Genomic DNA, 27383 nt, shown 5'->3' with positions numbered 1-27383 from the left:
ATACCAGTGATACAGGACAGAACAGCTGCATAGAAGGATTCCCAGACAATGACGGTTAATCTCAGGACTGTCTCACTGGTTGTGTTTGAAATATAGGTAATCGCTCAGTTTAAATTATTTGGCAACTGGATGGGTACCTCCTTTCTGAAGATTAGCAGTCTGATGCATTATTCGTCTTGAGCAGCTATGAATTGTAAATCCGGTTTGTGATTTTTTTTGGTGAAAATCTCGCAACTAATGAAATTATGATGATGTTATTTCTATTTCTGGAAAGCTGAATTCCTGCAGCTTTTGATATGTACATTTATTATATATGTACAGTTATCATTACAACCATCTCTAACTGAACCTTGCATATGGAAAGTGTGGATACATATAGTAAAATAAAACATTCTAAACATATCCAGTACCTAAAAGGAAGTGTCCTTAATGTGGGAGAGATTGGCTTCCAGTAGTCTCTGTTCTTCAGCTATAAGCCGAAAAGTGTTACAGAAAAACAGAAAAATTGGAGCTGGTCTGAAATGTGGAAGGTACCAGGTGCTTTAATGAGAGGGAATATTAAAAACTAAATTATGCAATCAAGAAGCACTTCCAGATGAAAGCGCTGTTTGAAATCACTGACACGATCCTCTGACATTAGATTAATCTTTGTGAAACTCGGTTTTATATTGTTTTCTCCAACAAAACACGCTTAGGTGCAGTGCACAGTGTGTATTCCACTCTGTTGTGCAGGCTTAAGTTTTCTGCATGATCATGCTAGTGAAAGAACACCCCAGAAACATCTTCATTAAAGATAACCACACACTTAGCATGCAACAGGACAGTGACAAGGTAAAAGGCCACACGGTAACTTACAGCCATCAGGAGAACTGGCCCTCTAAAAAAAAAACTGTAAAGAGAATAATTTTTAAATAAACCAATCCCTTTAGTAAGCAATGACTGATGTATGATCAGATTTTTCATTTAAATAAACCTGTTTCTTTTCCACTAAAGAACTCACAACAAAATGTCTGAATTTACATCAGAAGGATTGGAAATTCTAAAACTACTGGGTGAGAGTTAGTGTTTCTTCAAACTGTAAAGCAACCCTGAGGCTTAGGACTCAAAGATCAAGTAAATAAATGCCTTTTTGTATTATACATTCCTTTCTTTAGTGGATAATAGCCAGGACCAACATTCTGTTCAAAAAACAAAAAGGGCTATAAAACATCCGTCATCTTTTTCTCTTACCTTCCACAACTCCGACACCAACACTACTTCTTCTTGTGTTCATGGGTGCCACAAAAAACCATTCATTGATTTTGTAATTATAAGCCTCCACTGATGATAGTCCTATTTAATGGGGGAGAAAATGGTTCAATCACCTCATTTCCAGAACGAAGATAACACAAACACAAAAGCTAGGACATCTTTATGCATCAATGAACTAACAGGTAAGGAATGAAGTAGATCAGGATAAAAAATACTCCTTAGTGAAATGGAGCCAAGCCTCAGGAGATTAAATGGGTAGAGTATCTGACGGTGCTAATTGTACAGGGTCAGTTTGAAGGAATGTGCTTGAACACATTCTTTTGATTCATACTTTTGTTCTTATTACTATTGCCACAGTATTAATGCTGTGATCTTAATAGAGATTGAGGTAAATGGACTCAGTCAGCTGCCTTTGCCTCACTAATAATTTTGTATTTGTTACAAACAGCAATAATAAACATATAGAAAGAAACTGGATTAAGAAATTATTCAAATTTTTGCTGGAGTGAGAGTGCGTGTGAGTGTGAGTGTACGCATTTGAGCTGCTCAAATGTCATGGGGTCCTTCCATTTAAGATCAATGTAAATTGGTCAAACTTGCAGATGATACTAAACTGAGAAGGGAGGGGAGCAGTCAAGTCAGAGACAGCTGCCAGGGAATTTAGAAGTTATATAAAATATGTAAATGCTCAAAACAGTGGCAGATGAAATTTAATAGATAAGGTTAGACTGCACTTTAAGTACTGAACCCAGTTTTTGGCATCATGACAAAGGAAACATTCAGGCTATGGAGGCAGTGCAAACACAAACTACAGGTTTGATCGCTGGCATTAGAGGACTGAGTTATGGGGAAAGACTGAATAAAGTGGAGCACTTTCTTATTCCTTATTGTAACAAATACAAAATTCTTAGTAAGGCAAAGGCAGCTGACTATAAAAAGTCTTGTAGATTGGTGACTGAGAGGGGTCCTTAATGGAAGCATACAAGATATTAAATGCTTTAGATAAGGTTAATCTGGAGCACTACTTCAAGGCAAAGTAATACATTAGAACAAGGGAGCATAGGATGAACTAGTGAAAAGCCAATATGGACAGAGGTTAGGAAGAACTTCAAGGAAAGAGTGCTCAACACTTGGAATAGGCTTTTAGGTTAAGATAATTGGGATGAAAACCATAGGTTCCTGCTAAATGCAGTTAAGACAACATGATGGGAGTGAGTTGTAAGGTTTATTTTTCAGGTTGGATGCGCCAAGATAAGCCAATTAGCTTCCCTCACCTTGTGATTCCACAACAGTAACATTTGATTGAGTTTACTGATGCTCTTTTATAAATCACCACTGGAAAATATATATGTAATTCTGCCTTCCTGGTGCTGGTTCTTACCACTGCTATCCTGTCCTATCCTGGCTAGATAACATTGCGTCTTCTAAAAAAAATGTTTGTTTCTTTGAAATTATTTTTTATTTTAGCTAACTAGTATGGAATAAGACGGTGGCGAGTTAAGCCATGGAAACTAGTAGACAGAGGAACTGGAAAGTGGTAGTTGTGGAAATGCAGGAAGCAAGACCACCTCTCAGTTTATAGTGGCATCTCTAGATGCCCAAGTCAGCCTCGATGTAAATAAGTGATGAGGAGCAATTATGTGAAGTAAACATATTGAGATACTGAGAGGTGTAGCGGAACAGAGGGACCTTGGAGTGCATGTCCACAGATCCCTGAAGGTAGCAGGACAGGTAGATAAGGTGGTTAAGAAGGCATAAGGGATACTTGCCTTTACTAGCCAAGGCATAGAATATAAGAGCAGAGAGGTTATGCTAGAACTGTATGAAACACTAGTTCTGGTCACCACGTTACAGGAAAGATGTGATTGCACCAGAGAGGTTACAGAGGAGATTTACGAGGATGTTGTCAGGACTGGAGAATTTTATCTATGAGGAAAGATTGGACAGGCTGGGTGTTGTTTTCTTTGGAACAGACGAGGCTGAGGGGAGACTTGATTGAGGTGTATAAAATTAGATAGGTGTTTCCTATCCACTCTATCTAGGCCCTATTTCCCTTAGCAGAGAGGTCAATAACCAGGGGGCACAGACTTAAAGTAATTGGTAGAACGATTAAAGGGGAGTTGAGGAGAAATGTTTTCACCCAGAGTGCGGTGGGGGTCTGGAACGCACAGCCTGAAAGGGTGGTAGAGGCAGAGACTCTCATCACATTTAAAGAGTACTTGGAAATGCACTTGAAGTGCCGTAACCTGCAAGGCTACGGGCCAAGAGCTGGAAAGTGGGATTAGCTCTTTTTTGACCGGCGCAGACATGATAGGCCGAATGGCCTCCTGTGCCATAAATTTCTATGATTCTATGACAGCCCAATTAATGAATGGTGCTAACAGGAGATGGATTTCAGAAAGAACCCCACCTTTGTTATTGTCATTATAAACAAGATATACAATACTCATTTTCTCTAAGCATTAAATGGAATTGTAAAACGAGGAGAGACTAGTTGGGGATGAGTGAAATCTGAAAGTATTTCAAGGATAACACTGTACCTGTACTCCCATCAAATCCACCCACGGCATAGAGCAAATCATTCAACACTGCTGCCCCAAGAGTACTCCGTCTCTCCTGCATACTGGCAATGGATGTCCATTGGTCTTTAACTGCGTCGTACACATCAACAGTCCGGACTCTCAAGGATCCATTGAATCCTCCCACAGCATAAACACGGCCACTCATGTACACAACACCTGGGGAGACAAACATAAAACGGCAAGTGAGCAAAGTGCGGAGTGTAAATATACAACAGGTGCATTGTGCATTCTCAAGATACTGTAACTTGTATAATGTCCTCTGTCTTTTCGGTTTGTTCTGGTATCTGAACTGTTTTATTTATTTATTTTTCCCACTGTGAGGGTCATGCATCCAGTGTTCTTCCCAGCAGCCTCTTGCCTACATTTGCACATGATGCAAACAGCTTTGTTAAAGGAAGTTGATGAATAAACATACTCTGGATACATTACTGCAAAGTGTGAATTAGAAAGCTGCATGACATCCTTTGGTGTACCAAAGATCCACTCTGGGCTCCTGCTGGTGCTAAAGCACAACAAAATCAAGGCTGCATCCAACTCGGTAATTGCACACATCCATCCACTGCTTTGTAGAATAGTCAAAAGCACAATAAACAGTGCCTTATATTTAGGAACAATATACTTCTCATTAGTTAATGACAGAACGTACATCAGCACAAACCTGCAATTCTACACTGCTGTTGTCGCATGTCCTCTTTGGAACAGTGTCACAATGTGCCAGGTACTTACATGATCTTACTTTGCTTTTGTTTAGCTGACAAGAAGCATCAAAGGACTGCATTCAAACTTAATTGAAAATGAATAAACAAATCTGTGGTTCCCAGTCTGGCTTTATACCAACCAATGGTGGAACGTTTCACTGTCACCAGCATGGATCATGTAACACACGAGATGACAGACTGGCTTGTTTTATGAAGCAGTCGTTAGCGATATGGTTTAGATCAGGTGCGGCCTGATCTAAAAACGAGATGTACAGTATATATGTACATTGTAAAGGATATATATATCGGATGTAGATACCGTACAATTTGCAGGAGTTACTGTACACCTTTTACAATGTGCCTATACCCACTGTACATTTTTTACAATTAATCAGAGATGTACACAGGCAAAGGTAATATTGTACTAGGTGTACAGTGCAGCAGCTGGTGCATAACACTGCCCAAGGAATAAGGAGGGGAAAATGCAGTATTCTTGCTTCTGATGGCAATAATCAACACCTTCAGGAGAAGATAGAAACTGGATTTAAAAAAGTAAAAGTAAATGTGTAGATTATTTTCCCAAATTGCTCAGCAAATTTATGTAGTGAATACAGAGTTATGATTCCCATGTTGAGATAATTGATCGGAGATAGGATGGCAGTAGGGGAAGTACACTGGTCTCAGCATCCCCGGTCTAGGCAGGCAACAACTGAAGTGCATGAAATGTGTGTGTACGCGTGCGTGAATACTGGGTGAGAACAGCACCAGCCTCAACTATGATGCACTCCAAGGCTGAACAGCCTAACAACTAGCCCATAATTAATAGTCAGTTAGACAAGGCACCTGTCCAACAATATGCCACCAAGGGAGTCAACGCCTTCAGGAGAGAAGGGGAAGGGTAAAAATTAGTCAGGGGGAATAAAAGGTTCTTACTGTTTTTGATGGAAAGGTCAAAGGTGATTTCCTAGGATTACTTGGAATAAAGTAGAATTTGATAAAACACTTCACTTCAGTATATACTAAAAAAATCATTTGCAATCATATGCTAAAACTTCCCCACTCCTCCACTTGATGGCGCTCTTTCTAGCCAAGTGCCCATGGCTCAATAATATCTATTGCATCATCCCCGTATGGATATGAGTGCTATGTTACCTCCTCAATTGCAGCTATCTGCTTGAACCTCCATTTTCTGAATCCTTTTATACTCTCCTTTTTCAAATACTTATCCAATTCCCTTTTAAACAACGTTATAGCCTCTGCATCAACAGCTATTTACAGAAAGATGACAAGTCCGATTGCGGTAATTAGAGGAGTTTCCCTGCTGTCTGCCACAGGGAAAGTCATCGCAAGAATCCTCCTCAATCGCCTTCGCAGTGGCCGAAGAGCTCCTCCCAGAGTCGCAATGCGGATTCCGCCCACTAAGGGGCACAATGGACATGATCTTCACCACACGTCAATTACAAGAGAAATGCAGGGAACAGCACCAACCGCTGTACATGGCCTTCTTTGATCTCACAAAGGCCTTCGACACTGTCAACCGTGAGGGATTATGGAGTGTCCTCCTCAAATTCGGCTGCCCTCAAAAGTTTGTCACTATCCTCCGCCTGCTTCACGACGATTTGCAAGTCGTGATCCTGACCAACGGTTCCACCACAGACCCAATTTACGTACGAACCGGGGTCAAGCAAGGCTGTGTCATCGCACCAATGCTCTTCTCGATCTTCCTTGCTGCAATGCTCCATCTCGCCCTCAGTAAGCTCCCCACTGGAGTGGAGCTAATTTACAGAACAAACGGGAAACTGTTCAACCTCCGTCGCCTCCAGTCCAGATCCAAGGTCTTCCCATCCTCTGTCGTCGAATTACAGTATGCAGACGACGCTTGCGTCTGCGCTCACTCGGGAGGTCGAACTCCAAACCATCGTCAACACCTTCACCAAAGTGTACGAGAGCATGGGCCTTACACTAAACATCCGTAAGACAAAGGTCCTCTATCAACCTGCTCCGCCACACAGTACTGCCCCCCAATTATCAAAATCCACGACAAGGCCTTGGACAACATGGACCACTTTCTATACCTCGGGAGCCTGCTGTCAACAAGGGCAGACGTCGACGACGAAGTCCAACACCGCCTTCAGTGTGCCAGTGCAGCCTTCGGTCACCTGAGGAAGAGAGTGTTTGAAGGCCAGGACCTCAAACCCGGCACTAAGCTCATGGTCTACAGAGCAGCAGTGATACCCGCCCTGCTGTATGCCTCAGAGACATGGACCATGTACAGCAGGCACCTTAAATCACTGGAGAGGTACCACCAACGCTGCCTCCGCAAGATCCTGCAAATCTATAGGCGCACCAACGTCAGTGTTCTTGCTCAGGCCAACATCCCCAGCATCGAAGCTTTCACCACGCTCAATCAGCTCCGATGGACGGGTCACATTGTCCGCATGCCCGATACGAGACTCCCAAAACAAGCGCTCTACTCAGAGCTCCGGCATGGCAAGAGAGCCCCAGGTGGGCAGAGGAAACGCTTTAAGGACACCCTCAAAGCCACCTTGAAAAAGTGTAACATCCCCACCAACACCTGGGAATCCCTGGCCCAAGACTGCACAAAGTGGAGGAGAAGCATCCGAACACCTCGAGTCTCTTCGCCGGGAGCAAGTGGAAGCCAAGCGCAGGCAGCGCAAGGAGCGCATGTCAACCCAAGCACCCCACCCACCCGCCCCTTCAACCACCGTCTGCCCCACCTGTGACAGAGACTGTAGGTCCCGCATTGGACTCAGTCACCTGAGAACTCATTTTTAATGTGGCAGCAAGTCATCCTCAGTTCCAAGGGACTGCCTAAGAAGGAGGATTTACAGTAAAGCATTCATGTTCTAATAACCTGTTGTTTGAAAAAAAAATTCTTCTATTGACCCCATCATTCTTGTGCTAACCCCCTTGTTGCTGATCCACCAACAAGTAGAAGCAATCTTTCACTAGTTCCCTCTCAAAATCTTTCATTATTTTGCAATTTTGCCATAAATCCCACTTTAAACCTTCTCTGTTACAAAGAAAAAAAGCCCCAATCTTTCAAGCCTTTCATTGTAACTGCAAACTTCTCATTTCTGGTATAATTTTCAGTGTACCCTTTCCATGGCCCCAGTATCCTTCCTTTAATGGGGTTTCCCTAGAACTATATACAGTACTCCTACAAATTCATCGTTTTCTTGTTTTTATATCCAATCCAATATGTGAAACCAGGAATCCCCTTTGCCTTTTTGATGGCCTTTTCTACTGCATTTCACCTTTAAAAGATTTACAGGAAACTTTGGTTTATCCGGAGGTTGTATGTCTGGAAACCTCGATCTAACGGCAGAAATCAGCAGCTGTTTTGGTTAGGTTTTTTTTCTTCTCCTAGCATTTTTTTTTTAACCAGTCAGTCTCTGGGAAGCGTCTCTGTAGCTTAGCAACAGCTTCAGAGACGCTTCCAAGGTACGGGCCGAGTGTTTACAAGCTGTTGCTAAGCAACAGTGTTTGTTGTCAGATACGGAGATGAAAACCTCCGTATCCTTCAACATTAGCGCTGGTCTATCCGGAAGTTTTGATAGATCGGCAACAGCTCGGTCCCGTCGGTGCCGGATATCGCGAAGTTTCCTGTATGTATGTTATTGAGCTTGCTTTTAGGGAGCATTTAAACTAGATCAGCATGGTGATAGTGCAGACATTTAAAGATAGCTTTACCGGCCTTGATCAATGTGGTAAACCACTTTTACCGTTCACTATCGTTACACTATAGTTATCACTGTTAGATCGTTTCCCTATAGTTATCACTGTTCACATTGTTGTATCACTGTACGAGGTCGCCTCTTGTCACGCTGCTATACCTGGGCTGACCACTGCCGACTCCGCCCATGGCTCCGCCTACCTGCCCGGGTATAAAGGTGGTCGACTGGCTGGTATTCCTCCTTCTTGGATCCGATCACCCACGAGGGTGGGCTCTGTTATTTAGTCAATAAAAACCTATAGTTACTTTCTTAACTCGTCGCTTTTCATTGGACGAATTGATAGGTATATCAATTTTATTGACTAAATTTTAAAATGTCGTCACTTGAGCAGCCAAACAACCGGTCAACGGAGCAGCCAAACGACCAGCCAGACGCCCAGCTACAACAGCCACAGCAGCCGGCTTGGCTGCGAGCCCTCAAACCACCGTACCTGGATCTAAACCCACAAGCAACAAACGCAGCCCTCGACTTCAAACACTGGCTGTGCTGGTTCGAATCCTACCTGGAAGAATCCGGCGTCCCTCAGAGATCCAAACTGAGAGTTCTGACCGCCCAAGCGAGCCCTAAAGTATACGCACTCATCCAGGACATTACTACTTACGAGGCCGCTATCAACCTACTGAAACAGCAGTACCGGAGCCCGGTAAATTCCATGTATGCCAGACACCTCCTAAGATCCCGCCCGCAACAGCCAGGAGTCTGTAGCTGAATTTTTACGGGCGCTACGAACACTCGGCAGGGACTGTGACTTTAAAGCAGTATCGGCTGCAGAAAACACTGAAGATAACATCCGTGATGCCTTCGTGAAAGGCCTTCGGTCCGACTACTCACGGCAGAGACTGCTGGAATCAAAGGACCTCGACCTGAACACAGCTGCAGCCTTGGCCTACTCCCTAGAAGTGACCCAGCGGGACCTCGAGGTGTATTCCAGGTACAGTTCGCGACTCTGGGACTCGGGCCCGACCCCGACCGCAATACCCCTCGTAGCGCCGCCCCCGGGACCTACCTCAGCGTCGGCGTCCCGGACCCGATCGGGACCGCCACCCCCGGTACCGGCTGCGACTTCGGACCCCCGCGACCGGGCTGCCGGCTGCTTCTTCTGTGGGCAGGCGAAACACCCGAGGTCGCGCTGCCCAGCCAAAAACGCGACGTGCTCCAGCTGCCTGAAGAAAGGCCACTTCGCGAAGGCCTGCAGAGGGAGAGCAGCAGAGGCCAGCAGTGCCTCATGCGAACTGTGGGGGCGGCCATCTTCTATCAAGGCCACAGATGAGCAATGGGGACGGCCATCTTTGATCCAGGCAACCGACGCCAGCAGTGCCTCATGTGGGTTGTGGGGGCAGCCATCTTCTCCACCATTTTGCCCCACCTCGTGGGCGCCTCCATTTTACCCACCACGCTCGACCGCCACCTTACCTCCAGACCTGACGACCGCTTCACCTACAGACTACAGCGACCCGCTCAGCCACACACTAGCCTCCGTCACACTAGACCAAGCTCGCCCGCATCAGCTGTCCAAGTCAATGATGGACATCAAAGTAGACTAGGTATATCAATCAATACATAGGCTCTGAATTTGCGGTCAATATGACTTCGTACTCGTACTACGCCGTCATGCCGCCTTTAAAATTGACAGCAAGTTTGGGATTTCCGCATGCGCTTGCAAAAATTGAATGGGACTAATATCACCGGGAGAGTCAAAATTCCCCTGGGCCGCCTTACCCGCCCAGCGGTTGAAGGGTGCCTGCTTGTGGAAACGAGCTGCTCCCGGCAAAAGTTCTTTGTGCATTTATGGCAGAAATAGTCTGAGTAAATACTTATTTCTATTCTATTTGTACAATGAACTATTCATTTCTGTAATTGAATGGCATGCATGTTTTCATAGCCTTTTAAAATGCATTGTGGGCAAATCAGCAATCTCCTCTGTTTCCTGATTGGCTAAGCGTCAGGAAGTGAAAGGAGTCCCACCTCGCATGATCTCAGGTTCACACACACAACAGTGCGCTCCTGGGCTCCTCTGCTCAACTCTGCAGTATTTGAAAGCAAGTTTTCGAAGGGGGGTTCGCATGAGGCAAGTGCGGATTTCCTTCCGATGTCGGCGGCGTACTCCTTAGCCACGAATTCAGGGCCATTGATTCTAAACCTGCACTTAAATCAGGTAGGGGGCATACAAGAATAAATAGCTATGAAGGTAGATGAGAGACCTTTAAACTGTTTCTTTGCAAATGCGGGGAATGTTCGAAACAATGGCCCGGATTTTGCAGTAAGAACAACGGTGAGGCTATTAGTGCGTGCCGTTATTAAGGAGTAAATCAGGCAGCAACATCCGGCGACCACACATGCACAGTTAACCGCAGAAATCAGAAAGATACTGTCCAAATTTCCCTGCTCCTCCAGAAGCTTCGCTCTAACAGTATCTCGCTGAGACTAGTACTTACCCACTAGATACCCACTAAGCACGCCAGAAAAAGTTAGGACTTGTCCATTCAAGTGTAAGTGAATTTTTTAATGGCGTAATAAGTCTTAATTACTGCCAAACAACCTGTCTGGCACTGAAAATTTACTTTTAAAAGTGTGAAATCTCATTCCTTTAGATTTTAATTATTTATTTCTGTCTCTTTTAACTCTCTCTTAATCCCATCCATCTTTCCTTCTCTTTATTTTGCTTTCTGTACATGATTTAGCATTGAATTAAATATTCTAACTGACACTTCCTGGTTTAGATTCTGCGTGCCTCAGTAAGGATTGTTAAATCGGATTGGTTAAGGAGACACACGGGTTGCTTGACCTGTTCACACAGGTCCCAGCTCCCCAGTAGAGGGCGCTGCGCTGTTTCAGCTTTCTGATTACCACAAGTTGCAGTGGAAAAGCCCACAGAAAGTGCAGGCAAGTGCAAGTGTAATGAACGGCTGGCGCCATTTGTTCGCTGCAGACCGCAAAATCCAAGACATTTCTCACATTAAAAAAAATCAGTTAAGAAACTAACAAAAAATAAACACAAAGAATAAAGATAGAGAAATGTTACTCATCAACCAAAACCAGAAGTCAAATTGTGCGTTAAAAGAACATTAAAAAGTGACAATCAGCAAAACCATCCAAGAGAAAATTTTAAAGGAAATGAATCTAGACCCTCATCTGCCTCCAGTAGCTCGCTGGAAAATGCACTGCCTCCTGTGGTACTGAGCCACACAGACTTGGATGGTTCCTGGTTTAATCTTAATCACATCCCTAATAAAAGTCACAAATGACATCTTCTATAACTGTGACCGATGTACATTTTCCCTCCTGGACCCCTTTTCAGTGGTTGACCACACCATTCTTTTCCACCTCTCATCCATTCTCAATGGGAATAGGGGGGGGGGGGGGGGGGGGGAAGGGAGGGAACTCTCCACTGGCTGGAGTCATACCTAGCACAAAAGAAAATGGTTGTGGTGATTGAAGGTAAATCATCACAGCTCCAGGACATCGCTGCAGGAGTTCCTCCGGGCAGTGTCCTGGACCCAACAATTTTCAGCTGCTTCATCAATGACCTTCCCTCTAACATAAGGTCAGAAATGGGGATGTTCGCTAATGACTGCACAGTGTTCAGTGTCATTCACAACTCCTCAGATAATGAAGCAATCCATGCCTGCATGCAACAAGACCTGGTCATCGTTCAGGCTTGGACTGATAAGTGGCAGGTAACATTCGCGCTACACAAGTGCCAGGTAATGACCATCTCCAACAAGCGAGAGTCTAACCACCTCCCCTTGACATTCAATGGCATTACCATCGCCGAATCCCCCACTATCAACATCCTGGGGGTCACCATTGACCAGAAACTTAACTGGACCAGACACATAAATACTGTGGTAACAAGAGCAGGTCAGAGGCTAGGTATTCAGTGGCGAGTGTCTCACCTCCTGACTCCCCAAAGCCGTTCTACCATCTACAAGGCACAAGTAAGGAATGTGATGGAATACTCTCCACTTGCCTGGATGAGTGCAGCTCCAACAACACTCGAGAAGCTCGACACCATCCAGGACAAAGCAGCCCACTTGATTGGCACCCCATCCACCACCTTAAACATTCACTCCCTCCACCACCGGCATACCGTGGCTGCAGTGTGTACCATCTACAAGATGCACTGCAGCAACTCGCCAAGGCTTCTTCGGCAGCACCTCCCAAACCCGCGACCTCTTCCACCTAGAAGGACAAGGGCCGCAGACGCATGGGAACACCACCACCTCCAAGTTTCCCTCCAAGTCACACACCATCCTGACTTAGAAGTATATTGCCGATCCTTCATCGTCGCTGGGTCAAAATCCTGGAACTCCCTCCCTAATAGCACTGTGGGAGTACCTTCACCACACGGACTGCAGCGGTTCAAGGCGGCGGCTCACCACCAACTTCTCCAGGGTAATTAGGGATGGGCAATAAATGCTGGCCTTGCCAGCGCTGCCCACATCCCATGAACGAATAAAAAAAACTCAGTGGGGCTGCCCTCATTTGGTTCCACTCTTAACTATCCAATTGCAGCCACAGTATCTCCAGCAATGGCTTCTCTTCCCACCCCACACTGTTAACTCTGGAGTCCCCCAAGGAAATATCCCTGGCCCCCTCCTCTTCCTCATTTACATGTAAACCCTTAGCGATATCAGAAGACGTGGGACAGCTTCCATATGTACACTGATGATATCCAGCTCTACCTCTCCACCACCTCTCTCGACTCCTCCACTACCTGTGTGGTCAAACTGCTTGTCTGACATCCAGTCTTACGTGAACCGCAACTACCTCCAGTTAAACACTGGGAAGACCAAAGCCATCATCTTTGGCCCCCCCAAACAGCATACACTTGGAAGCAATTCTATCCCCTCATCCCAGCCACTTTCTCTGAAACAGACAGTTCACAACCTCAGAATCCTATATGACCTCAAGCTGAGGTTCTGACCCCATGGGGGAAAAATTTGGTTGGTTTGCGCCTCCCGTTAGCGCCTTAAGAGGGCGCTAATGGGCCACAAAGCAACTAGCGCCCGTGCGATGTTTGCGCTGCTTGCGAAATTGACTAGACATTTTGCGGTGGCGCTAAACACTACCGCCACGATCTCCTGCACCCGCAGATTGTGACGTCAGTTGAGTGCGCAACGCCCCGGTAGCGTCCCAGACCGGGTATTGAGTGGCGCCCCCTGTCTTACCGCCTGCCGCTAGCAACGACAGGTTGAGGGGAGCGTTTTGCAGTCAGGAAGGGACTGGGGAGCGCTATTTAAAGGCGGCCGCTTCCTGCCTTTTTTTGTCGGCGAAATATTTCCGCCACGCATTCTGAGTGAGAGAGAGAGAGACTGCAGGAGATATTCAAAGCTGTGTTGAGGAGTTTTGGGTACTGAGCAGCACTTTGCAGTTTCTTTTTGATTTGATCTTCCTTGCATCGATTTAGAAGAGACTATGGGGCTGCACTCTGAGCTCTTTCCCTGGGCCTCTCCATTGTTCTTTCCAACGGATTTGATGTACAGGTCTCTCCAGGCCAAGGTTCAAGGCTGCAATGAGCAGGGTGTGGCTGGAGAGCAAGATCAACCTTCCCCTTTAAGAACTGGCCGACACCAGTGTGTCTGTGTTCCATTGCTGACTGACATCACATGAGCGTCGCCTGTGCTCTGAGGTAGCGCCTCGCTCCTCAGCGTTGGCGCCTTGAGAGGTGTGTAGCGCCTGATTTAGTGCTCCAATCACCTCCGGGGCGATGAAGTTTGCAGTTGGAGGCAATAATTAGCGCCAGGCGCTAAACTTTGCCCCCGGCCGATAATTGCGCCCCAAACGGGGCGATACCAAATTTCTCCCCCCATATCTTTTCCATTATAAAAACAACCTAATTCTACCTCCGTAACATCGCCTACCTCTGCCCCTGCCTCAGCCTGTCTGCTGCTCAATCGCTAATCCATGACTTTGTCATCTCCAGACTTGACTATTCTAATGCTCTTTTGGCTGGTCTTCCATCCTCCATGCTCTGTAAACATCAGCTCATCCAAACTATGCTGCTCATAACCTATCCCACTCCGTCTTGCTCACCCATCGCCCCTGTCCTTGTTGACCTGCATTGGCTCCTGCTCTACCAATGCTCTAGTTTAAAATTCTTGTGATTGTACTTAAATTCCATCATGGCCTTGTGCATTGGCCTTTGGCCCCACACTCTGGAATTCCCTTCCTAAACCCCTCCAACCTCCTCCTTCTCCTTTGAGACCCTTCTTAAAACCCATCTCTTTGATCAAGCTTTTAATCAAGCCAGCACCTGTCCCCCCCGTTGCTGTCCCCAGCCCCCCGTGAAGCCCCCCCCGCAGGATGCCGGCTGCTCTCCTCGAGTGCCGGGTTCATTTGCCGGCACTCCCGATCCCTGGTGGCCCAGCTGGGCACCGGGACGCGCTGCACCAGGCCCCTCCCCTTTAAGAAGGGGAGGAAAGCCTGCAGTACCGCGGCACGATGCGCCGCGATATTAGCTCGCAGCGCCCCAAGAGGGACGCGGGGCGCTTCCAGTAGCGCCCATCCTCCCTCTCGGGGTGCTACCTGGGAATATCGGCCCCGGGAGCGCTAACTTTTTCGGGGTGCTAATTTTTACCCCTATTAATTCTATTTCTATTTTTGCTAATAGAGACGGCTTCATCATCCAGTCCAGTTTTCGTACAGTATTTCTACAAGGCAATAACATTTCAGACTGGCATGAATGGGGTCTCAAAAGTAGTGCAAGGCTGACCCACATGTGACCCTTGTGGCAGCATCTGCTGCCCCAGCCATGTCTTCAGACACATTTACACACAATAACTAGACATCGGAACAGGAGTAGGCCATTCAGCCCCTTGAGCTTGTTCCACCATTCAATTACATCATGGCTGATCTGTAGCTTAACTCCATCTACCTACTTTGGTTCCGTAACCCTTAATATCCAGTGATACGGCCCAGGTCTCACTGTTTGAAACCAGCTACGGAAATCTATAACTAAACATTTGAAATAGTGTGGCAGTATTGGTTAGTCAATGATTTGTCATCCTGCTGCAAAGATGCTTTGTATTCTGCTGCATGCCTCCAGCACTTAGCAAATATTATACAAATGGCCAGGAGAGAGACAAATGAATGAGAGTAAAACAGCTATAGTAATTACATTAATGCTTAAGAGTTATGGTTAAACATGCGTAGAACATTTCACATTCTTTCAGTTTTGAGTTATAACGCTGTCTTTTCCCTTTTAGGACCCAGGTTTGAATTCAGGCCAGAGTAATGGAATATGAAAGTTTCCTCTTTTTCCATCAGCTGAAAAGCTTATATGTGAAACAGGTTTGCACAGTGGTGTCACTCACCTGGCAGGGAGCGCCACTCCAGGACTCACCCGGCTGGGAGTCCCACTCGGGAACTTCGCTAATGGATTGGCTTGCCCTGCTAGTTGATTTTAATATACTGTGGAACAATAATTGAGTTTCCTGTAAGTGTATCGTAGAAAAGGTCTACACTACAAATGTTTGATACTTTTTGCTGCAAGTACAAAAGAAGTGTAGATGTAGTTATATTTGTTTAAAAACTATTTGTTTGTAAAAAATCTGAAAATGGGTCTGGTTACTGACACTTTCTTTATCTTATTTATTATAATTGGTTGCAAATTCAACATGTGTAATATATATTAGCCATAGAAGTTCCCAGAAATCAATTGCAAATTAATTCTTGATAAATCTGTAGTAATAAACTCTCATCAATGCTGCAATATGAAAGAATGACAGGAAGCACAATGATAGTAAAAGAATAGGAATAAACCAAATTATTAAAATTAAAATAGCCTGTACCAAAGTGTAATTTCAGGGCAGTACTCGATCTCTTGTAAACTGCTCAAGCATTGCAGCCATAATTTATAGAAACTATATTATCTGATAACCTTGTTGAGCAGTTCTGTCATAAGAATTCCAGTAAATTGTAATAATGGGTATGAATGTTTTATCCACATGAACGGTGAAAAACAAAGATTTTAATCTTCAAAACCTTCTACCTGGAGAGAGCTATGTAAAAAATAGGGTGAAGTAAGATACATTACCTGCCTTGTAGGTCTTCATTCTTCAAATGATATTCATCCTGCACACACCATAGGAGTATAGCCTAGAAACCATCTGCTCAGCATGTACATAAATACATCACCATGATGTGCAGATAGGTGGTGTAGCATGGTTTGTCCTACTCCTATTACATATAAAGCCTCATGATCTTCATTGCTGTACCAAAGCTAAACAGATGCTGAAAATACTTCAGGACATGCAAGACATCACAAGGTAAGATTCAACAGAACATCACTGCACCAAACTTTTGCCCTGTGGAAGACCCTGGTCAAACAGTCATCATTGTTCAACAAACAGGCCATCAACTAGCATCTTCAAGTCCAGATACAATATTTGATTCCTCAAACATGGAGGAAATCCATCCTGCATGAAAGTGGAATCATGTCTCTCTCTGCTCATTGCCATGATGTCCATTAAGTGGTTAACAGCATGACTATTGCCCCATCTGCTTGCATCAAGGAAAACAGAGCAAATGCATACAAAAAAAATTCTGTCAAGGAAACAAGACCATCCAGTCTCAAGGATTACATGTCCATTTTCCTTGATCAGAAACATGGTAGAAGACGGTTATCCCACATCTATATGTGGTCACCCCCAACTCCACCAAAACCACCTGTTAATGGACATTTCTTACATTGATACCAACCAAAGTTGAATTCAATATAAAGTATGTAAAAAGGAAGAAAGTAGCAAAAGTAAACATTGGCCCCTTAGAGGCGGAGACAGGAGAAATTATTATGGGGAATAAGGAAATGGCAGAAACGTTAAACAAATATTTTGTATCTGTCTGCACAGTAGAAGACACAAAAAGCATACCAAGAATGGTGGGGAACTAAGGGTCTAATGAGGGTGAGAAACTTAACGTAATTAATATAAGTAGAGAAAAAGTACTAGAGAAACTAGTGGGACTAAAAGCCGACAAATCCCCTGGACTGGACGGCCTACATCCTAGTGTTCTAAAAGAAGTGGCTGAAGAGATAGTGGATGCATTGGTTTTGATCTTCCAAAATTCCCTAGATTCTAGAACGGTCCCAGCAGATTGGAAGGTTGCAAATGTAACACCGCTATTCAAGAAAGGAGGGAGAGAGAAAACAGGAAACTACAGGCCCGTTAGCTTGACATTGGTCGTCGGGAAAATGCTGGAATCCATTGTTAAGGAAGTGGTATCAGGGCACTTAGAAAATCATAACATGATTAGGCAGAGTCAACATGGTTTTATGAAAGGGAAATCGTGTTTGACAAATTTAGTAGAGTTTTGTAACTAGCAGGGTAGATAAAGGGGAACCAGTGGATGTAGTATATTTGGATTTCAAAAAGGCATTCGATAAGATGCCACATAAAGGTTATTACACAAGATTAGGGCTCATGGGGTTGGTGGTAATATAGTAGCATGGATAGAGGATTGGTTAATGGACAGAAAAGAGAGTAGGGATAAATGGATCTTCTTCAGGTTGGCAGGCTGTAACTAGTGGGGTGCTGCAAGGATCAGTGTTGGGGCCTCAGCTATTTACAATCTATATTAATGACCTACATGAAGGGACCGAGTGTAAGGTATCCAAGTTTGCTGATAATACAAAGCTAGGTGGGACAGTAAGCTGTGAGGAGAACACAAAGATTCTGCAAAAGGATATAGATAGACTAAGTGAATGGGCAGTAAGTTGGCAGATGGAGTAAAATGTAGGGAAATGTGAGGTTATTCACTTTGGTAGGAAGAATAGAAAAACAGAATATTTTTTAAATGGTGAGAAACTTTCAAATGTTGGTGTTGAGAGAGATTTAGGTGTCCTCGTGCAAGAAACACAAAGTTAGCATGCAGGTACAGCAAGCAATAAGGAAGGCAAATGGCATGTTGGCTGTTATTGCAAGGGAGTTGGAGTATAAGAGTAAGGAAGTCTTGCTACAGTTGTACAGGGCCTTGGTGAGACCACACCTGGAGTACTGTGCAGTTTTGGTCTCCTTATCTAAGGAAGGATATACTCACCTTGGAGGCGGTGCAACGAAGGTTCACTGGATTGATCCCTGAGATGAGAGGGCTGTCCGATGATGAGAGATTGTGTAGAATGGGCCTATACTCTCTGGAGTTTAGAAGAATGAGAGGTGATCGCCTTGAAACATACAAGATTCTGAAGAGGATTGACAGGGTAGATGCTGAGAGGTTGTTTGCCTTGGATGGAGTGTTTAGAACTAGGGGTCATAGTCTCAGGATAAGGGGTAGGCCATTTAAGACTGAGATGAGGAGGAATTTCTTCACTCGGAGGGTTGTGAATCTTTGGAATTTTCTGCCCCAGAGGGCTGTGAATGCTGAGTCTTTGCGTATATTCGAGGCGGAGATAGATAGCTTTTTAGACTCTAGGGGAATCAAGGGATATGGGGATCAGGTGGGAAAGTGGAGTTGAGGGCGACGATCAGCCATGATCTTATTAAATGGCGGAGTAGGCTCGAGGAGCCGTATGGCCTAATCCTGCTCCTATTTCTTATGTTCTTAATGGCAGTTTGGTCCCATAATATTTTGGCACTAAAGGAGCTTAAAATGGATCCTGCCATGACAGTCAGCATTCCAGCGTTATGGATGCTGCGAGTCACCTCTGTAAACAGAAGTTACAGGGAATAATTTTCCTCTTCACTGCCTGGGCAGTAATATGGCACAGCGGATTGCTCGCCTGTTGCATATCCCCCTCTGCCAGATTACCACCCAGGCAACAAAGGCGAAATTGTCCTCATGGAGCTTTTGCTACCATGCTGTGCTAATGGTTCCTTGATAGTCAGGCATCACTGCCAAATGCTGAGTATGCCTGGATTTCTTACCCTTATGTGGTTGTTTATCTTACAGGAAACTTTTTTTATCCAGCACTGACGGGACCGACGTGGTGCCGGTTCATCGAGCGCTATAGTAAAAGATACGAGAGCGGAGAGCTCCATATAAAGCAACAAACCCTGTTGCTTAGCAACAGGTTCAGAACAATGGCCACAAGTTACAAGCGTCTCTGTAGCTTAGCAACAGCTGCAGCCACACCCTTGCACAGCAACAGATGGAGGAAGGCAAGTAATATGAAGTATGAACCTACTCCTGAACTTTGCCGGTTAACCGAGATTTCCGGTTATTTAGGTGCCGGTAAATCGAAAGTTTCCTGTATTATGAATAATGCAGGAAATACTTGCTGCGGTTCCTTACAAGTGTGTTTCATGAACTTGAGGCAAATGTGGCAAGTCACGATATCGTATTTAGGTGACAAAGCAATTTACACAATAGCCATGAGTGCCAGCAGTTGTGACTGGACTAATGGGGCAGTAATTCCTCCCCAAACGCGTGAGTACGGAAGGGGTACTCACGCGTCTGGCCGGAGGAAATGCCGGTTTTCAGCATGCACAGCGCATGCGCTGAAAACCGGCATTTCCTCTCCTCTAACCCAAGAGGTGAAGAGGCTAGCGCGTGCGCTGTAGGGGGCAGCGCGTGCGTCTTGGATTTCCTCTGTTTTGGGGGATTTGCGCATGTGTAAATGCCTCCGGTCTTTACGCTTGTAAAAAGCACACGCAAGTATTTATTTTTACAGGTAAGTGGTGTTTTAGTGCAATTTAGAATTTTTTTTTCCCCACAGGTTTATTATTTTAAAGAATCTACAATAAGGTAAGTTTAGTTTTAGACCCTTTTTATTAAAAATTAATTTTTTTCAAAAAAAAAAATTGTTTAAATTATTTTTTTTAAACTTATTTATACTTAATTTAATGATTGGGATGTTTTTTAAATTTTTATTTAAAGTTTAAATAGTGTTTTGGGCCCCTGTAGTTTTCATGAGTTTGACAGCTCTTACTGTCAAACTCATGAATGAGTTTCCCCTCCCGATTGGCTGCACAGTGCTCACCTGATCCCAGCCGGCACATCGCACTAACTACGCCGCTGGATCAGGTTAGCACAGCACACCGACAGCTGAACCGGGCCTGTGAAAGGAAATGCAAGCAGGCCCGGGCTTCAGATGTCGGCGCGCAGGGTGAGTGCAGATCGGGGGCTTGCACGTGCGGCAAGCCCCCGATCTAATTTCAGGGCCATTGTATTTTGCACTATAGTTAATGCCCTTAGCAGGTGTGTGCGCGGACATACTGATTAAATTAGTGAGACATTTAGTCTGACTTTGATGTAATGTATGGGTCAGTGCTGAAAGGTGTACAGTGCAACTCAGCTGCAGCACCCTCTCTCCAAAGTTCCAATTTGTGTCTCAATTTAGTGTACGCCAACGTTCTTTTGCCCTCTTTACTTGCTGTGGTTGTCTTGGGAGCAATAGATGTTAATATACAACATAAAGATAATAGTTTTTCTTTCTTTTGCATGTTTGTCCTAAAAAGAACAGCCTAGTATGATATTTTCTGGAGATTAATTTTCCAATGCCAACATCATAGGTTCCGGAGATCCCCGAAAAGAAACACAAAGACCCAGACAAGCCAAATAGAGGAACACAGGATGTTTTATACTTTGTCTCATTAATGTAACCTAGTCCTATGGAGATTCTGTAGACTTTCTCAAACTTCAGCAATGAAAAGTCGAACACAAGGAGCAGAATCTTTGGCTGAGGAAAAATAAACTACTCAATTGTGCAGACCCAGAGGATTTTTACTACACAGCACAGGGTAGGGGACCAAATATGGCATCACCTATCTGCAACATCATGACAACATTTTTATGTCCATGTTCAGCATACAATTTCCCCAGAATTTATCGAGCTGGGCTACATTCTTACAGAGCATGTAAAATGAAGAGAACTAATGTTGTCAGGTCTGCCAGTGATAGGAGTAACTGGAGATGAATTAATAGCATTAGACAAGTAGTGCACTGGCACAACATTAGGATACAGAGGCACCCTCTCCAGTACCTCTATATCCTTTTTATAATATGGCAACCAGAACTGTACACAGTAATCCAAATGTGGCCTAACCAAGGTTCAATACAAGTTTAGCGTACCTTCTCTACTTCACAATTCTATCCCTCTAGAAATAAGCGTCGCGAGCGGCCCTGGGTGGAGACTGAGTGCAGAGACCGAGGAGTTAAGGAGCGGGGAGAGAGAGAGCGGCAGATGTGGCCAGTTAGCGATTGCACACAGACACGCTGGCAGCAGCGAGAAGTAAAAAGTAATCGAAGTATGACGTCACCAGAAAGCAGGTAACTGATTGGTTGGTGAGTATTTCTCTCTTGCTCACTTTTTTCCAAACTTAATTTTTGTGGTTTATAGTTTCTAGGGTCTCTGTTGTGTAGCGGGGAGTGCTAGTAAACAAGGGCCCTTGAGTATATCATTTAATTGTAGTGTAATTAGTGGTATTGATTTGATTTAATTTAATTTGAATTAATTAAAGGGTAAGTCATGGCAGCACAGCTCAGCCCCGTGGCATGCTCCTCCTGCACTATGTGGGAAATCAGAGAGACTTCCTGTGTCCCTGACGACCATGTGTGCGGAAAGTGTATCCAGCTGCAGCTACTGACAGACCGTATTGCGGTGCTGGAGCTGCGAATGGATAAATACTGGAGCATTCGCGATGCTGAGGACATCGTGGATAGCACATTTAGGGAGTTGGTCACACCACAGGTAAAGGCTGCACAGGCAGGAAGGGAATGGGTGACCACCAGGCAGAGTAGTAGACGTAGACAGGTAGTGCAGGGGTCCCCTGTGGCCATCCCCCTTTCAAACAGATATACCACTTTGGATATTGTTGAGGGAGACAGCTTATCAGGGGAAGGCAGCAGCAGCCAACTTCCTGGCACCATGGGTGGTCCTGCTGCACAGGACAGGAGGAAAAAGAGCAGGGGAGCTCTAGTGACAGGGATTCTATTGTAAGGGGGATAGGCGTTTCTGCGGCCGCAAACGAGACTCCAGGATGGTATGTTGCCTCCCTGGTGCAAGGGTTAAAGATGTCTCGGCCGGCTGCGGGGCATTCTGGAGGGGGAGGGTGAACAGCCAGTTGTCATGGTGCATATAGGTACCAACAATATAGGTAAAAAACGGGATGAGGTCCTAAAAGCTGAATATAGGGAGTTAGGAGGTAAATTAAAAAATAGGACCTCAAAAGGTAGTAATCTCAGGATTGCTACCAGCGCCACGTGCTAGTCAGAGTTGATATAGAAGGATATTTCAGATGAATACGTTGCTAGAGGAATGGTGCAAGGGGGAGAGATTCAAATTCCTGGGACATTGGAACCGGTTCTGGGGGGAGGTGGGACCAGTACAAACTGGGCGATTTGCACCTGGGTGGGACCGGAACCGATGCCCTAGGGGGGAGTGTTCGCTAGTGCTGTTGGGGAGGGTTTAAACTAAAATGGCAGGGGGTTGGGAACCTGTGCAGGGAGACAATGGAAAGGGAAGCAAGGATAGAAACAAAAGACAGGAAGAAGAAAAGCAAAAGTGGAAGGCAGAGAAATCAAGGGTATAAATCAAACAGGGCCACAGTAAATAATAATTCTAAAACGACTGAGTGTGTTAAAAAATCAAGCCTGAAGGTTTTGTGTCTTAATGCAAGGAGCATTCGTAATAAGGTGGATGATTTAGCTGCGCAAATAGATGTAAACGGGTATGATATAATTGGGATTACGGAGACATGGCTCCAGGGTGACCATAGCACGGTGGCATAGTGGTTAGCACTGTTGCCTCACAGCGCCAGGGACCCGGGTTCGAATCCGGCCTCGGGTGACTGTCTGTGTGGAGTTTGCACATTCTCCCCGTGTTTGCGTGAGTTTCCTCCGGGTGCTCCGGTTTCCTCCCACAGTCCAAAGATGTGCGGGTTAGGTTGATTGGCTATGATAAATTGACCCTTAGTGTTAGGGGGATTAAATACGTGGGGTTACGGGGATAGGGTGGGACATGTGTTGGTGTAGGGGTTACGGGGATCGGGTGGGATATGTGTCGGTGCAGGCTCGATGGGCCGAAATGGCCTCTATCTGCACTGTGGGGTTTCTGTGATTTCTGTGAAGACTGGGAATTCAACATCCAGGGGTATTCAATATTCAGGAAGGACAGGAAAAAAGAAAAAGGAGGTAGGGTAGCATTGCTGGTTAAAGAGGAGATTAACACAATAGTAAGGAAGGATATTAGCTCTGATGATGTGGAATCTGTATGCGCAGAGCTGAAAAATACCAAGTGGCAGAAAACGTTAGTGGGAGTTGTATACAGACCCCCAAACAGTAATGCTCAGGTTGGGGAGGGCATTAAACGGGAAATTAGAGACGCGTGCAATAAGGGCACAGCAGTTATCATGGGTGACTTTAATCTACATATAGATTGGGCTATCCAAATTAGTAACAATACTGTGGAGGAGGTATTCCTAGAGTGTATAAGGGATGGTTTCCTGGACCAATATGTCGAGGAACCAACTAGAGATCAGGCCATCTTAGACTGGGTATTATGTAATGAGAAAGGATTAATTAGCAATCTTGTTGTGCGAGGCCCCTTGGGGAGGAGCGATCATAAAATGATCGAATTCTTCATTAAAATGGATAGTGAAGTAGTTGACTCAGAGACTAGGGTCCTGAATTTAAATAAAGGAAACTACGATGGTATGACGCACGAGTTGGCTAGGATGGATTGGGGAACATTACTTAAAGGGTTGATGGTGGATAGGCAATGGCAAACATTTAAAGATCGCATGGATGAACTACAGAATTTGTTCATCCCTGTTTGGCATAAAAATAAAACAAAAAAGGTGACTCAACCGTGACTAACAAGGGAAATTAGGGATAGCATAAGATCCAAGGAGAGGACATATAATTTGGCCAGAAAAAGCAGCAAACCTGAGGATTGGGAGCAGTTTTGGATTCAGCAAAGGAGGACAAAGGGATTAATTAAGAGGGGGAAAATAGATTACGAGAGTAAGCTTTCAGGGAACATAAAAACTGACTGTCTCTTCACATATCTATAGAAGCTTTTGCAAAGATTGGTGAAGTCAAGCGAGGTCCCTTGCAGTCAGAATTAAGGGAATTTATAATGGGGAACAAAGAAATGGCTGACCAATGAAATACATACTTTAGTTCTGTCTTCACAAAGGAGGACACAAATAACCTCCGAGATATGTCGGGGAACATAGGGTCTAATGAGAGGGAGGAATTAAATGAAATCAGTATTTGAAGGGAAATGGTGTTAGAGAGATTGACGGGATTGAAGGCCGATAAATCCCCAGGGCCTGATAATCTACATCCTAGCGTACTTAAGGAAGTGGCCCTAGAAATAGTAGATGCATTGCTGGTAATCTTCCAAAATTTGATAGACTCTGAAACAGTTCCCATGGATTGGAGGGTAGCTAATGTAACCCCACTATTTAAAAAAGGTGGTAGAGAGAAAATGGTGAATTATAGACCGGTAAGCCTGACATTGGTAGTGGGAAAAATCCATTATAAAAGATGTAATAACAGAGCACTTGGAAAACAGTGACAGGATCAGACAAAGTCAACATGGATTTACAAAAGGTAAATCATGCTTGTCTACTTGAATTTTTTTGAGGATGTAACTGGTAAAATAGATAAGGGAGAACCTGTGGATGTGGTGTATTTGGACTTTCAGGAGGCTTTCGATAAGGTCCCGCGTACGAGATTAGCATGCAAAATTAAAGCACATGGGATTGGGGGTAAGGTACTGCCTTGGATAGAGAACTGGTTGGCAGACAGAATGCAGAGAGTTGGGATAAACGGGTCTTTTTTCGAGTGGCAGGCAGTGACTAGTGGGGTACCGCAGGGATCGATGCTAGGACCCCAGCTATTCACAATATATATAAATGATCCAGGCGAGGGAACTAGATGTAATATCTCCAAGTTTGCAGACGACACAAAGCTGGGTGGGCATGTGTGCTATGAGGAGGATGCCGAGAAACTCCAGTGTGATTTGGACAGGTTGGGTGATTATACTGCATTTGCCATGCATCTGCCCAATGTGGATAAATGCGAGGTTATCCACTTTGGTGGCAAAAACAAGACGACAGATTATTATCTGAACGGCAATAGATTGGGAAAAGGGGAAGTGCAACGAGACCTGGGTGTCCTTGTGCACCAGTCGCTGAAGGCAAGCATGCAGGTACAGCAGGCGGTTAAGAAGGCAAATGGTATGTTGGCCTTCATAGCGAGAGGATTTGAGTACAGGAGCAAAGGTGTCTTGCTGCAGTTGTACAGGGCCTTGGTGAGACCACACCTTGAGTATTGTGTGCAGTTTTGGTCGCCTTATCTGAGGAAGGATGTTCTTGCCATGGAGAGAGTGCAGCGAAGGTTCACCAGACGGATACCTGGGATGGCAGGAATGACGTATAAGGAGAGATTGGGTCGATTAGGCTTATATTCACTAGAGTTTAGAAGAATGAGAGGGGATCTCATTGAAACTTATAAAATTCTAACAGGACTAGACAGACTAGATGCAGGAAGGATGTTCCCGATGGCGGGGGAGTCCAGAACCAGGGGTCACAGTCTAAGGATAAGGGGTAAGCCATTTAAGACTGAGATGAGGAGGAATTTCTTCACCCAGAGAGTAGTGAACCTGTGAAATTCTCTACCACACAAGGCAGTTGAGGCCAATTCATTAAATATATTCAAGAAGGAGTTAGATATATTTCTTAAGGCTAAAAGGATTAAGGGATATGGGGAGAAAGCAGGGACAGGGTACTGAATTTGGATGATCAGCCATGATCTCGTTAAATGGCAGAACAGGCTCGAGGGGCCGAATGGCCTACTCCTGCTCCTAACTTCTATGTTTCTATGTTTTAGTGATTCGGGTATTTGTACTCCCAGATCCCTTTGCTCCTCTACCCCATTTAGATACTTATTTTCCAAGTAATATGTGACCTCCTTATTTTTCTTACCAAAATGTAATACTTCACTTATCTGTGTTGAAATTCATTTGCCAATTATATGCCCATTTTGCAGGTGTGTTAATGTCGTCTTGTAATTCGTTGCAGTCCTCCTCAGTATTGACTATTCCCCTAAATTTGGTGTCATCCGCAAATTTAGAAATTGTGTTTTTGATTCTAAAGTCTAAATCATTAATATAAAGAGAGAACAACAGCGGTCCTAGCACTGATCCTTATGTGACCCCACTTTCTATTTTCTGTCACTCTGAACAGCTACCCTTTACCCCTACTCTCTGCTTTCTGTCTTGCAGCCAACTAGCTAATCATTCTGCTACTTGTACCCTGCCTCCACATGCTCTGACCTTATTCATTAGTCTATTATGTGGCACCTTATTGAAGGCCTTTTGGAAATCTAGACAAGCTACATCTACTGCATTACCCTTGTCTACTCTCTGTTAGAGTCAGATGGAGTCTTGGTTAACATCTTATCGCAAATAGCACTTCCAACAATGCAGCACTTTCAGTACTGTACTGTAGTGTCAGCCTAGATTCCTGAATTAGAGCTTCAACTCTCAATCTTCTGAATAAATTGGGAAGAGACCTTTCAAACACAAATTGTGTATCATCTGTGTGAAGAAACAGACTGAAAAGCTTCTTGCACTTTTTACATTTTCTAACATTACCTATTAATCAGATTATTTAAACCACATAAGGAAATTCTTTCATCAGAATTTTATTGAAAATGGACATGTAAAAAATAAACTTTTCCTACATGCAGAAGTATCAAACTTATATGTGCATTCAAAAGTTCCAAATGGAGTTAACCTTCATAACAATTACAACCACTGACAAGGCACCATATAAATGAAGTATATTGAAGTATAATGGGGGAGAAATTCGGCATCGCCCCGTTTGGGGCGTTAAGTATTGGCCGAGCGCGAAATTTAGCGCCCGGCGCAAATTATCGCCACCTACTGGTAAATTGGCCTCCTTCGCCCCAGGAGGTGCTTGGAGCGCCAAAACAGGCGCTGCATGACTGTCTTAAGGCGCTAAGCCGGAGGAGCGAGGCGCTATCTCCGAGGGCGGGTGCAGCGCAGGTGCGGCCAGTTAGCGATTGCACACAGACACGCTGGCGCCGGTCAGCTCTTAAAGGGGAGAGTCGATCTTGAATTGCAGCCACACCCTGCGCATCGGAGCCCTGAATCTCGGCCTGGACAGACCCGTTGCCACATACTT

At 44.8% G+C, this 27383-nt stretch overlaps 1 protein-coding gene across 9 annotated transcripts in view; it reads right to left on the bottom strand.

Moving 5' to 3' along the window:
• LOC147114045 (kelch-like protein 3) overlaps positions 1-27383 on the bottom strand; it is a 250403-nt gene that overhangs the window by 20397 nt on the left and 202623 nt on the right. For all 9 annotated transcript variants that reach the window (XM_085995589.1, XM_085995588.1, XM_085995584.1 and 6 more), the window contains 2 exons: positions 3792-3989; positions 1231-1332 (listed from right to left, as the gene is read on the bottom strand). In XM_085995589.1, the coding sequence (XP_085851715.1) occupies positions 1231-1332; positions 3792-3989 (300 nt within the window). The remainder of the gene's footprint in view (positions 1-1230; positions 1333-3791; positions 3990-27383) is intronic.

This window comes from Somniosus microcephalus, chromosome 8 (assembly GCF_052327205.1).
Source record: "Somniosus microcephalus isolate GS21.2 chromosome 8, FLI_Smic_1.0, whole genome shotgun sequence".
NCBI lineage: Eukaryota > Metazoa > Chordata > Chondrichthyes > Squaliformes > Somniosidae > Somniosus > Somniosus microcephalus.
This window is presented reverse-complemented; position numbering and strand designations above follow the sequence as displayed.